Source organism: Dermatophagoides pteronyssinus, unplaced genomic scaffold (genome assembly GCF_027571235.1).
Source record: "Dermatophagoides pteronyssinus isolate colony J.1.1.1.1 unplaced genomic scaffold, Derpt_VIB-CSIC_2022.12 sq0012, whole genome shotgun sequence".
NCBI classification, from domain to species: Eukaryota; Metazoa; Arthropoda; class Arachnida; order Sarcoptiformes; family Pyroglyphidae; genus Dermatophagoides; species Dermatophagoides pteronyssinus.
In genome coordinates, this window is record NW_027461536.1 from 341,320 (window position 1) to 356,340 (window position 15,021).

The window sequence follows — 15,021 nt, forward strand, 5'->3', positions numbered from 1 at the left end:
ACTTTTCCCGAAAACAAAAATTCTAATTTTCAATCCAAGTAACTAGGAAGCGAAGAAGAAAAAAAAGTTGATTTTCAATTTACTTTTCTCGCTCCTGTTTCTTAAACACATTTGCATCCACGCACACACATCCATTAACCTCTTTTCATAACAAAATATCATTTCTTAATTTCAAATTGGTCGAAAGTTTGAACATTCATTACATTATGAATTGATTTTTCTTTTGTTCTGCCCTTTCTTTCGTTTGTTAATTATTAGAGCAACGACGATAACCCTTTTTTTCCACGTTTCATGATTATCGATTGTATTGGACGGAGAAAAAAATAGAAAATGATGATGATCAGGTTTGTTGTTCCAAATGTCAAATAGGATTTTCTTATTTTCAATGTTGTTGTTTTTTTCTCATTAGTTTTTGCTTTTTGAGGATTGGCTGTGTCGTCATCCACATCATCATCGTCGTCGTCTTCGTAATCAAGGAATAATTAATTCTGAAGGAGAAAAAAAAATCTATCGAATTCATTTCTTTCATTCTTCCATCATCCATTCCGTCTTTTTTGTTTTGGATTAGATTTTCTTATTCATTATGCTATTTTTGTTGTTGTTTGTTTGTTTGTTTGTTTGTTGTTGTTTTTTGATGGCTTTTCACAAGAATTTGACCATTTCATTGTTCATCTAAACAAGTTTTATTTTTATTTTTTATTTTTTTTCTTGCTAGATGATGATGATGATGATCACATTCGAATTCTTGATTTGTTTTTTTTTCATTTCTATTTGTGTTTGTCATTTCTTTTTGGATTTGAATTGTATCATCATAATCATCATCATCATCTTGTTTCTTATAGCTTCCAAATATAATGCGATTCAGAATGTTCTCCAATGATGATGATGGTGATGAAGGAAATTTTCTCAGAAATAAAATGAGATATATAATGAAAGAAAAAAAAATCCCGGCTATCGAGAATTCAGGCTATTAAAGCATCATACAACGATGATGATGATGATGTGACAATCTATTCATTTATTCATGTATTTTTGTGTGTTGGGATTTTTTGTCATTCATTATCCACACACACACATTGACACACATTTGATTATTGCTCATTAAAGTTTATTATTCAATTCATTTTCATCAGCAATTTTTTTTTCTCTCACCCTTTTTTTCTGCAGAGAATAATCGAAATAAAAAGATTTCAATAATTTTCCTCTCATCCATATATAATACGCGGAATAATGATGATGATATTATAACAGGATTTTCTTGAGAATTTTTGTTTTTGTTTTGTTTTTTTTCTTCAAGAATTCCTATTATCATCATTATATTTATAAAATGTGATTTTTCTTTTCTTTTTTTCGTTCATCACTTTGTTTGCTTGAAAAAAGAAATTCATTTAAAATCTTTAAAATAATTTCTTCTTCAACTCAATTATTCGATTATCTGTATTTTATTTTATTTAAAAAAAAATCATTTTAAAGCAATGACGCATTTAGTTATGACGTTCGATATAATCGATTGAGAGAATATTGAGAATCATTATGCAATAATGAAGATTTTTGCTTTTTGGATTTTTTTTTATTCAAATATAAAAATAATTATCATTTTGAATTTAATTTTTGAAAAAAATGATTACAGAATAATTGTTTTGAATTTGATTCGATTATCATCATCTTTTCATATTTTTCTTGATTCAAAAGCATTTTTCTTCAAATATGAACAACATTCATCCCCTAGAATAGTAAAAATAAAACAAATTTTTTGTTGTTTTTGATTCTGAAAATTCTTGAAAAGTATGACAACAACAAAAAGCAATGAATGAATGAATGCAGCAGCAGCAGCTTCGAAGAAGAAGAAGAAGAAAATTGACAACGCTAATCATAGCAACAACAATAATAAATTACAAAGTTCATGACGACACCAGTCACAAAACTAAAACTAAAGAATTTTCGAACAAACAAGAGTGAAAATGATATCCATTCCAATTTTTTTTTGTTCGGAAACAAAAGAGAAAAGAATCGATTCGAATCAAGCAACGAAAAAAACGGACAAAAAGAAATGAGAAACAGAAAAAAAATGATGAAACACTATGGTACGTGAAACGGAACCAAGAAAAAAAAATTCATTGAAAAAAGTTTGTTTTTTGATTTCATTTTTTTTCTCGTTTCGTTATTTTTAGATTCAGGAAGTTTAACTGGAAAAAAAATTTCAGTTTGTTCCATCATCATCATCACTTGGATCAAATCAAATTTTTTTTTTTGTGTGTGGCATCCCCATGAAACTTTATAATATTTTTATAACAAAAAAAATGAACAACAACAAAACGCCCATCCTAAATATAAGAATTTCATCATCTTTGAAAAGTGGAAAATTTTTTTTCTTCTTTTGTTTCAACAAACCATGTGTCATTTTTCTTCGTTTCATTTTGTTTTTCTTCAAGTTTCTCACTTGAGTTTTTTTTTCGCTTCCCATTGTAAATGTTGTCCGGGATTCCATTTCCATTCATTCATAGGATCGGCATCATTCTATGACATGATCATCATTCGAAAAATAAAACAACAACAACAACAACAAAATGAAATGAGATAGTGTGAGGATGGTGAAATGAAATTTATAATTCTTGACAAGACATATCGAGTGTATGTGTGTGTGTGAGAGAGAGAGAAAGATTTTTTCTCTTCTTTATTGCATTTATTCTTTTGTGGAATTGAATCGAAAAACAAGTGTAGTATATATGAATTTTGAATTGAAATTGTTTTTTTTCTCTCATTTTGTTTGTTCATTGGTGTTATGTGACACTTATTAGGGTTATATCTTTCAATTCTTATAATGAATGTGAAGGGTTCAATTTTTTTTCTCTCCTTATTGTTCATTTTTTCTCAAAAAATAAAATAAAACAAAATTTATTTCATATAAAAAGAATTTATTTATGATGATGTAAAGTTTATTACTTTACATTGGCTTTGTTAGGACCCTTTTTTTTGTCAATTCGATTGTGATACGAAGTAATTTTGACAGCGACAATATTTTTGACACGGTTTTTTTGTCCGTGATCAATATCCGTGATGGTGCACAATCCATGGATTTAGTTGTTTTAAAATTTAAACTTTTCTCCGATCTATTGCTGCCATCTATCGATGATCGCTTCGATTTCTTTTCAAAAATATTTTTACAAAGATCAATAAAATTGGAAATTCATTTTATTTTAAATATTTATATAATAATTCAAATGAATAATAAAAATAATGAACAAGAAAGAGAAAAAGAAATTTGTAAACCAGAACAAAACAGCCAGTTTGGATACAAAATGAATAATAAAGAATAATATCAAAATGGTGAAAAAAAAGGAAAGGAACAAAAATCTGGTAACCAATCAATGAATTATCGAAGAAGACAAATGTTGTAATGAAAAAAATGGAAAAGGAAAAAAAATTAAATAAGACGAAAATTATGGAATTTGAAGAATTGTCGTTTGCTGTTGTTTGAATGTTTTTTTTGCCATTAATGAATTTTGACCAATCACAAAATATTTTCACATGAAACGTCTTGGCGTCATTTGTTGTTGCTGTTGTTTAGCTTTACTCATCCAAAGATGATTATGTATAGTGAATGCATCAATTGTAACGCATAAATGTTTAGTCTGAATTGCTGTAAAACTTTTTGTACCCGAATTGTATCTATAAATACAATATTAAAACAACAAAAAAAAGATGATTAAATTTCAATCGAAATAAAATATCCAAATATTTTCTACTTACTTATAGAATTTATCAATCATATCATTATGTACAGTTTTTGGTCCAATACCATCCAATTTGTTCACTTCTTCACGTTCAGGATTATACGAATAAATGGCTCGATATTGTAGACCAGAATTACGAAACAATATCAAATAATATTTACTATCACATTTATTTATCACCTATTTTTTCAATTTGAAAAAAATAATTATCGATTATTAGAAAAACCAAAAAAACAAATACTTACTTCAGTGACACGACGATTTGTATCGGCATTGACCGTACCGGCCAAAACAACATTTATAGCATTCAATATTAATGCTTTATTCGATTTTTGACTTGGTTTTACAAACAATTTTGGACCATTATATTCTTGGAAAAAATTACTTGATGTTGGACCTTGATTTTGATTGTTACCCGAAGATAGATCTGTACCGAATGCAGAAAGACCAGCAAATGCTGAATGTTCACCAAAAGCACCGGTTGGTGTAGACACAGCCGTATTGGATGATGAATTCAAACAAAGCTGACTACTCATTGCAGATTGTGGTCTTGAAATACTAGATGTACCAGTGATCGATGCTGCCGATGATAATCGTCCACAACTCATTAGATCATCGATTTCATCACGTGATGTACTTAATCTTGATGATGATCCAGATACAGAACCTGAAATAGTAGATAAAGCTGCTGAACATTCATCTAATAATGTAGCATGTAATGATTTTGGTCTTGGTCGTTGTTGAGTTCCAGAACGCATTTTAACTTGTTGTTGTTGTTGTTGCAATGATTGACCACTACGATTTAGAATCAAGGTGGATGAACTACGTGCAACAGTATTTTGTAATGCAGCAACACCACCATTCTTTTCAATCTCCTCGGCCAATTGTTTACGACGTTTATATTGATCCAGAATGAATGCTCGTTTTTCACGTTCTTCTTCTTTTTTTCGTTCCATCTGTTCTCGTTTCAAACGTTCACGTTCACGCTTTGCGGCCAATTCCTGTTCTTTTTGTATACGTTTTTGTTCCTGTTGTGCACGACGACGTATTGATTGTTTCATGATTGCTTCTTTTTTACGTTGCATTTCTTCTTCTGATTTTCCCGAAATAGATTGATTATTCATTGATAATGAATGTAATCGTTGTGAGGATGTATCATCAGCATAATAATGGTCATCATTATCACTATTGATCATAGATCCATTCATCATAAGGCTATCTTCTAATTGATGATTATCAATTGTATTATCATTTTGTATATCATCGGCTGCAATCACAAATGAAACGGCCGGTACCGATGGAATCGATGGTCGTCGTACATTATACAATTCTCGTATTCTTTCATCTATTTGTTTATCAACATTTTGTGATTTTTTCGCCTGTTCTGAACTAACTAATGTTTGCGTTGCCGTTCTTGACAATATTGGTCTATCATTTGATTCCATTTTATTGGATTTTGTTCGTTTTGTCGGCTGTTGTTGTTGTTGTTGATTACCAGAATCATTGAATGAAATGAAAAATGTTTCAGTGGATGGTTGTGTTTTATTATTTGGATGTTGTTGTTGTTGTTGCTGTTCGTGATGACCATGTTGAATGTTTCCTTCCATGTTAGACTCAATCATTTGATTCGTATCATTTAAATTATTATTACTCATCAATTGTTGTTCGTTGACTGGAATTGTCGAATATTGTTGTTGAGGTGTTGAATGTGTTGGTGGTGGATATCCAGACATTGGTGATAAAACATATGGATCTTGTGATGTTATTGTATTAGTTGCTGATGGACTACCATATGCACCACCATATGGATCATATGGACGCATTGGCGGTATTGGACCATAATTATATGGCGGATAAGTGGATTGCGGTGGTGGCGGCGGATGATGATAAGGAGATTGATGATGATGATGATGATGATACCATTGTGATGTCGGATCATATCCCATAGGAGGCGGTGGTGGTGCCGCTTGCGACCATGCTGGTGGATGATAAGGATGTGTTGTGGATGGTGGTACAACTGGTTGTGCCGGCGGTACACCATGCATCTGATGACCAGCCAATGGTATCATAGGTTGACCCCATTGACTTCTTCGTGGTGTTTGCTGCTGTGATGATTGTATTGTAGTTGGTGGTATTGATGATGTTGTTGTTTGTGAAGGTTGAATAATCGTTGATGATGGTGGCGTGGATATTTCTTGCTCTAATTTATTATGTTCAGATAAAATTGGTTCTGATGATAATTTTTGTTCATTGGATGTAATTTTTGTTTCCAATGATGAAATCTTTGATTCATTTACATTTGATTTGGTTGAATTTGAATCAGATTTTGTTGATGATGATGATGATGATTGATTACGATGATGATGATAATCTTTGGCATTTGCATAATTCAAATCGGTCATTGATGCTTTCAAATCATCCGAAGCTGAGAATAAATTTTTTCGTACAAATGTTGATTTATTATTTTTATTATTGGTATTCGATTCTGACATTGATGATGGAATACTGGTAAATGTTTTCTCACGTCTTATTGGATTTAATTCGTGTATTTCGAATGTTAAATTTTCATCATCAATATTACGACTAAAATCTATTGTATCCGAATCCTGATGTTGATGTTTTAAAGTTTTTAATACTTCTTGTCGAAAATTGTGATCAGATGAAACGCGTTTCTGTTTTTCTTGTTGTCGTTCCTGTTCAATTTGTTTACGTTTTTCATTCAATTGAGCACGAATCATTGATTGATCAGCAGCAACAGCAGTGCCAGTGAGTGTTGAATAATCGGACATTTCCGCTATACTTGATGTATCACTAGAATTTGTTTGGCTATCATTGGCAATAAAAGAATTGTGATGATGATGATGTTGCTCATCATGATGTAATAATTGTTTAACATTATCAGCATTATTTGGATGTTGTCTTTGTGCACGAACATGTGTATTAATGGCATTGTTATTGGTTTGTTGATCAACAACATTTACATTGGAAAGACTTGAGAAATAGTCATTAAGATGACTACCGGATGCACGTGAACGATTCTTATTATATTCATTATTATCTTTGATCATTGTACCATGATTATTATTATGATTGGATGGTGTTAAATTCATACTTGAAAAATATTGTGATAATTGTGTTACATTTGAATCACCATTAGGATTCGTTATAGGTTCGGCGTATAGATTTTCTTCCACATCGGGTGATTGATCATGTAAATGATGATGATGATTATTATTATTATGTGAAATTATTTCACTACCATTCGATAATAATGATGATCGTCGATTCATTGATTTATTTAATGAATTTCGTCTAGATGATGAACCTTGATGATAATTAAGTGTTAAATTAGATGATGTTCGTTGTGGTTGTGTATATGATGGTCGATCATAGATTGGATGATTTGGAGGATATTCATTATTATTATTGTTCATCATACCGGCAACACTTGATGATGTTTCAATCGAATCATTATTATTATTATTATTCCATGATGATTTTAATGATTTTGCTTTCATTTCTGATGGTGTTAACATTTGTGGATAACCTAGAAGGGTTAGAAAGAAGGTAATATAGATTATATAATTTAACACGTTCGCTACCAGCGCTTGAGAAACAAATCTTTAATCACAGCATTTTTGCTTAAATGTAAGGTAATAAAGATTATAAAAATAAACAACTTACTTGGTTGATATTCTTCCTGAAATAATTCCGGATATAAACGAATATATGGCGGTGTAACCGATTCAACTGGTTGTATTTCAAACATAAATAAAAGATCGGCAATAAAAGCCAAGAAATTCGGCACAATCGGTTCGGGTAAGTATAGAAAATCTTCCAATAATAGAAAACAAATATCGGAAGGAAATAATTCTTGACAAAAATATTGTATTCGTTGTAGATTAAAGATAGAATCAGCAATAGAAATATCTTGTTTAAGGCAAATTTCACGCCAATCAACATGATCAGGACAATAGAATGCCATTAATGCAAATAATGAACATCCATCACACATATCACTTAGTTCTTCCAATGAAGGCACACATACTGGTGGTTGACAATCACCACCTTCATCCGATTGTTGTTGAGTTAAAATATAATCTCTTGAAATCTCCTGATTTAGTTGAGCACAGGCACGATTCACCCAATAAAGTGCAACATCTTCAGGTTCAGTACTTGGTGGTAATTCCGTATAAACACCATCAATATCTTCACCGGAAAATCGGCTAGTCACTTCCATCACTTTGATTGGTATTAATATTTCACGTATATACAACATCATTATACATTCAATTATAACCATATGAGCAGCCTTTAATTAAGAATCAAAAAAAAACAATAGTATTAGTTAATTAGAAAAATTATTTAAAAAATTAAAATACTAACCAGTTTAACTGGACAATTTTTCAACAACATTGTTTCAGTTATATGTTCACCTATTTCGGCAATACCAAGCTGATCGGTAAAAACACCACGTCTAGTTAATAATTGTAATATATTTTGATGGCTAAATGATGAATAATCCGGTACACCATATATATTGGCCAATGCACGACCATATAATTCTCCATTAGCCATACGTTGTGTAATCCATGGTTTTAATAATTCTTGTCCATGATGATCACGATAGAATGGATCACGTAATTCAGGTGGTATACGGCCATTATCTGTTGATTTTGCAATCAACCATAATATTGAAGCTCGATGTTTTGCCTATTTTTGATTAACAAAAAGAAAAAAGAAAGAAAGATATTAATTAATTAATCTCGAAACAAAACAAAATAATGACAAAAATAGAAAAACAGCAAAAAATACAACAAGGCTAATTATAAACTTGATCCAATTTTTTAAAAAATAACAATTGTGTCATCATCATTATCACACGTGCAACACTTACACAGACCATAAAAGTCGTTTTTCATTCAAAAAGTCTTATGTCCGATAATATATTTTACATAATAATATTGAACAGGAACCATAAATATCTAAATATGGTTCGATATTTTACTAATGAAATTATAATTTTTCCCCATACATCAAAACAACACACAGACACAGGAACCTTGCGCTACATTTTTTTTTCTTGTTACATGTGAAAAATATGTGATAAAAAAACGACAAATTCAACAAAAACATTTTGCACTCCGAAATGTACAAACACCACACACTTTTTACAAGGACCATAGATATTCGTTTTTAAAAAATGACTTGGCATAAAATTGTTGTTGTTGTTGTCGAAAATGAATGAATGAAAAAAATCGTAATTAAATGATTTTCTATGAAAAATAACATTTTTTTTTCGTGAATTTTGCTTGTTCCAGAAACGTTTGTTCATTCTTTGTGTGTGTGTAGGTGGTCATCAATTTCATCGATCATTACAAGATAGACACACAAACACACACCTTTAAATAATCATCATACCTGTTTAATCATTGTTAAACATTTTTGTTGTTGACCAATATTATCATTATTTTTAAATGAACGAGGATGTTTATTATGTTGTTGTCGTTGTTGTTGATTTTTATGATGAAAAATTCGTCCCATCATTTAAACAGTTAAACAAAACAAATAAAGGAGAGAATGGAAGAAAAAATAATTCACACCATATACAAAATCATTGTACAAATAAAGAAATCAATCAATAAAATTCCAGGATCCAAATCAATCAATCAATCAATCAATACAACAATTTTTCATCTAATAAACAATGGATCATAATTGATGGCGTATCAAAGAAGAATATGATCTGACTGAGTAGTTTTTCCTTTTTGATATCTAGCTACATAGTAATAGTTGGATTAATTATCAAACAGCTACCATCATCATAGGAAAGAAATGATGATGATGTTTAAAACAATGGAAGTAAATTTTTCGGTAAGAGTAGTGAAGCATATAGGTAGTGCAAATTCATTATGATTATCATCACATTAATGGATTAAATTACTAAACAAGAAAAAACATACACCCTAATGATGATGATGTTAATTCCGATTGTTATTTTTATCGTTTTATTTTTATTACAAAAAACACATTAAAAAAATTTGTCATTCGGCTTATTTTCTCTCTGTAATCATCATTCTTCCATAATGATAGATCAATCAAATCAATAAGAAGAAGAAGAAAAAAAACTAAATCTAATTTACAAAAGGTATTTTCAATTCAATTTCAATTCACCTATGGAAAAAATTATTTCAACATTTAAAGATTGATTGAATTGAAGAAAAAAATTCAATTCCTACAAATTTATCAAAATGATTGATTCAATAAATAGCAATTTTTGTTTTGTTGTTGCTATTTCCTTTCAATTGATCCAAAAATGACATAGTTTGTTCCAAATTGAAAGTTAGGAAAATGAAGTTTGTATAGAGAGAGAGAATTATTTAAAGTAAAAAATTGAATACGATACACATTTATAGATTGAATCTAATATCACACACATACACACATACACAATGGACGGAAATCTAAAATTAGATGTTGTTTTTTTTTGGCCAACACAACATCCCATTAAGATTTTGCCAACAACATTTCTCCACAAATCGGTCAATCAGTCAGTCATTCAGTCAAGCAGTCCGAGATTCGATTGGTTGATCGATCGATCTGTCTTGTCGAAGATGGACAGACAGAGTAAAAAAAAACTATTTTTTTTTCATCCAACACCATTACATCTCATCTAAAGAAGAAAAAAATGGTTAAAGATTTACATCAACAAGTAGATGGTCGGGAAACAACGAAAAAAAAATGAAAATTAATTATCAATTCAACAAAACAACAACAACAACAACAACAGTGAAAATGAAACAAAATCCGATTTGCTATTTGGAAGACATTATTATTTATGATTTTTCTTTCATTTACTTTTGATTACTGACAGAAAAGTCAATGAAAATAAAATCAATCGCCACTCCTATATCAATCATCGATTATGATTAACCGATATATAAATGAATTGAATCTCAAAAAAAAATCGGTTTTCAATTTCACAATTTTTTTTTGCCAATCAATTGACAGACATTTAATCCCATCACATCATTTATTCATTGAACTAAGTTATGCAGATTTTCAAATAAATCCTATCGAAAAAAAAAAAAAAAATATTACGTGATATTTGTAAGATAAAGAAAGTGGGAAAAAAATGGATTAATATACCAGTTTTTTTGTCTTGTTTCATGAAGCTGTATGTATTATTTCACCAAAAGCCAAAAACCAAGCCTTTGAATTTCATTTGTTTCTTTTTCCAATGAATCTAAAACACTCCACCCTCACACAAAAAAAGGGTTAATTTCCTGAAACACTTGCATAGATACAAACACACACAGTTAGCATCCTAAAATGGAAAACATCCGAAAGGGGTTTATATTCATATATGTGACCTGAATAATCATAGGCTTCAAGCTTATTGAAACGACGACGAGAAAAAAAAACATAATTAATAATCAGATCAATGTAATAATCATCAACATTAGATTAACAAAGTTTGGCTATAGGCCAACGAAAAAAAAAAAATCAAAAAAATGATTATTAAAAAAAAACCAAAAATAACCAAATCATCAGATTGGAAAATCAATCAGAAATATAGAAATATATGAAAAAGATGAAATAATCGATTTTTTTCTTTCTTGGATTCAAATAACCAAAAAATCGATTGTCATCATCATTAGTGTTGAATATAAACAGATAAACATCATCAACATTGTTTTCATCGTGGAAAAAAATTGGTTGTTTTTGTGAAAAAAAATTGTTTTTTCTCTCCATATATTTGTGTAAATAAGTTGATCATTTTCTTTATTCGAATCTATGTATGAAACTCAAAATAGAAAAAAAATAATGGACGAAAACCGAGTTGATGATGATAACCCCTTTGATTGGATAACCAAACGAAAAAAAATGACGATGACGACTTCGGCCGGATAAAAGTTATGATACTTTTTTCCACTACCCGAATCAATCGAATTGAATATTGTAACAAGTTGTTAGTGAAATAAAATGTTGTTCGGTATGCAGGTAATCACCCTATATAAATGTGTTGTTTTGCAACAAACAACCAAAAATGATGATAATAATCATCAAATGGATATAACCCTCATCATTATCATCATTATCAAACAATAACCAGTTTGAAAATGAAAAAAAAGGCCACAGTTATTAGGGTAAAAGTAGATAAAGAGAAAAATTGATACGATGATCAATAATGATGTGATGTGATTGAATCCCAGTTACAAAAACACACACCAAAACAAAGTTTTTTTTAAAAAAAGAATTTTTAATCTTGTTCTATATAGAAAAGCTAACCCATTGTATCTGTTGCATAGTTCGATGATTATTATTGTTGATCATTAATGATGATGATGAGGATGCTGATAATGGTAATGGTAATGATGAATGTTTTGATATCAAAGATTGATGATGATCATGATCATAATCACCATTAACATTAACAATAATATTTTCTGGCTGATTATTTGATTCTTCAATCAATGAACATGATGTTCTTGTTGATGATGATGATGAACAAGATGATGATGTCGAACGAATTGAATTATTTAAATGTTTAGCTGGTTTCAATTGTTTTTGTTGTTGTTGTTGTATGGATGATGATAATGATGATGATGTTCGTAAATTTAGCATTGATTTTGATTTATTCATCGATGATGAATGATGACGATGATTCTTTGATCGAATCATTTGAAGATTTTGTTGTTGTTGTAAAGAAGATTCTTCAGCTGCTGCCATCATCATCATCATCATTTGTTGTTGTCGTGTACGATGTTGTTGTTGTGCCATTAGATAACATGATTTTGAATATGGTGTTAATAATAATAATGAATGTTCACGTTGATTAATTGATACATTTCGATTATCATCATCATCATCATCACCAAGATTTATTTGATTAGGATTAAGCTTTTGATGATTATCATTAACATCATCTTGATTATTATTATTATTATTATTATTATTAATCATTATTAATGAATCATTTGGATCTAATGACCATTGTGATTGATGTAAACGTTGTTTACGAAAACGTTCGGTTGGATATATTTTTGATGGTAATTTACCATTATTTATATCGAATGAATTACCAATAATCAAACGATTATTATTATGATGATGATGATGATTATCCAACGATTGTATAGTTGATGTTAGATTTGATGTTGAACGTGCCGTTAGATATACCATTTTGAAGACCACCGCAAAAACAAAACACAGAATCAAGAATCAAGAAATAAAATAACTTTGGATAACTTTATGAAAAAAAGGAAAAAAATGGCCAACATCACAAAACAACAATGTCGAAAAAAGTGTTCTGGAATATATGAACAGAGTTGATGTGAACATCAATCGTGAACTACATCCGAGAACGATGATGACGACAACACCCACATTACATTAGAATTAAAAAAGAGAACCACCGAAACTACAACAACAACAACAATCATTATTTACAAAACAGACAAACAAAAAATCATCATAACAAGAGAAAGATGCAAACAAGAGAGAAAGATTGTGTACATTCCAGAAACACAGAACAACAACAACAACAACAAAAATCGAGTTCAAAGTTTCAATCTCATGAACATTTCACAAATACAACAGACCAACAAGACTAAACACAATAGAAATGATTGGTCTCGATTTGATTAACGTTTGATGCGTTGATGATGATGATGATGATGATGATGATAGGCGCCAAAACAAAAATTCATCTACTATTCCTATCTATTTGGGGAAAAAAAAAGATTGACATGAACATCACTAGCAAACAAATAATGATGATGCGGATGCCGAAATGGAGAGAGAGAAAACTTGAATTGGTGAATGAATCCCCAAAAGACCGGCCAGAAACAAGATTTTCTTTTACACCGTTAAGATTTTTTACATTGGAAAACAAAATTGCCAAGATTTTTTCTCCATTTTATCCTCATTCTCTATCGTAAATGTTTATGTTTCCATCGTCTGACCATTGCCTATCATCATCATCATAATCTACCACTATGATTTGAAATTGATGAGAAAAAACATTTTTCAGAAAAAAAAGATGCTTGTTGCTCTGAAGCATCACACATATTTTACGATTTTTTTTCCATCCCCCCTTACGAATCTTTCTCATTGTTTTTTTTCCTTTCTTTTTTTTCCAAATGAAAAAAATAGAAATTTTCGTGTTGTGTTCGTTGAAATTTTGCATCCCACCAAATTTTTTCTTTCGGGCCAAAAAAAAAGTTCATGATTTTCAAATTGTGTGGGTGTTTTTCATTTCATTTTTAAATAAATTTTTGTTTTTAAAGAAAAATCTATTTGTATCAAGTTTATGATTTAGGAAAAAAAATCGAAAGGGTTGTGACTATTTTTACACAACAACAAACTACCAAACCAATAAAAAAAACAATTGTCAGGTGGAAATTGAAATTTACTGTAAAATTTGAATGAAGAGAAATGAATGAATTTCTTGAAAAATAAACAAAAATTAAACAAAATCAAAATGCATAAACATATTGAATTCCATTGTGTTTGCTAATGACAGTAAAAAAATCTGAACCACCTGTCGTCGTTGGCCAATATTTCAATTTCAATTTTTGATCAACTGCCTTCATCATCATCATCATTATCGTAATAATCGATATCAATGTCACACTTTTGGAGAGAAAAACAAAACATTGTTGTTTGATCAACGAATTTTTACTTTTCTTGGCAATTTAAATTCAATTTATATAAAACATCAGCAGTCAAAGTAGCAACGATTACCTGTAACGACCATATGGATATATATCGATTCGATATGTAACCGAACAAACAAAACAATATTTGTCACGATCCGTTGATGTAGAAATAATGATTATGATAAAATAGGCGAAAATGAAAAATTGAATAAATTGAAAATTCAAATGAAGGAAACGGAATCAACATTCAAGATGAATTTTATTATATAAAAAAAAATATCGTGACCATGATTTTGTCTTTCGAAATTATCAATCAAATTACATCAAACAAAGATTGATTTGGCTAAAAAAAAATTCCAGACTGATCTGATTTTCTTCTTTCGTTCACAAATCAACTAAATAGGTATCATTCATCCAATCCATCATTATTCATCAAATTGTCTAGCATCCGATTAAATGAATGAATGAAAAAAAATAAAAGATTTGCCGGTCAATCGAATACCGATTGAATAAGCAGAAACAACATTAGACAGAAAAACATTTTCTGATTAAACCAACGAACAGGTTTATCACATCATTATTATATAACCCTACAAACTTTTTAACAATCATCAAATCAACCA

The 15,021-nt window shown here is 29.8% G+C and overlaps 1 protein-coding gene across 3 annotated transcripts; it reads right to left on the minus strand.

The window, feature by feature from the left end:
- Nucleotides 1-3,174: 3,174 nt before the first annotated feature.
- Nucleotides 3,175-13,165, minus strand: LOC113789551 (uncharacterized). Of its 3 annotated transcripts, none has more exons than XM_075821764.1 (6): nt 12,027-13,165; nt 8,121-8,447; nt 7,419-8,046; nt 3,980-7,281; nt 3,751-3,914; nt 3,175-3,669 (listed from the first exon to the last, which is right to left on the minus strand). In XM_075821764.1, the coding sequence occupies exons 1-6, from the start codon at nt 12,918-12,920 to the stop codon at nt 3,525-3,527; spliced, it is 5,460 nt and encodes a 1,819-aa protein (XP_075677879.1). In that variant the 5' UTR covers nt 12,921-13,165; the 3' UTR covers nt 3,175-3,524. The 3 variants fall into 3 exon arrangements, with proteins under 3 accessions (XP_075677879.1, XP_075677880.1, XP_075677881.1); XM_075821765.1 differs by lacking the exon at nt 12,027-13,165 and adding an exon at nt 9,156-9,293; XM_075821766.1 differs by lacking the exon at nt 12,027-13,165 and adding an exon at nt 8,632-8,655.
- Between the last annotated feature and the right edge of the window lie 1,856 nt (nt 13,166-15,021).

Coding starts and splice junctions, on each gene's coding strand:
- LOC113789551 (XM_075821764.1), bottom strand. CDS start 12,920: ATGGTATATCTAACGGCACGTTCAACATCAAATCTAACATCAACTATA. Junction 8,047..8,120: donor AAAATTGTCCAGTTAAACTG/GTTAGTATTTTA, acceptor TCTTAATTAAAG/GCTGCTCATATGGTTATAAT. Junction 7,282..7,418: donor TCAGGAAGAATATCAACCAA/GTAAGTTGTTTA, acceptor TAACCCTTCTAG/GTTATCCACAAATGTTAACA.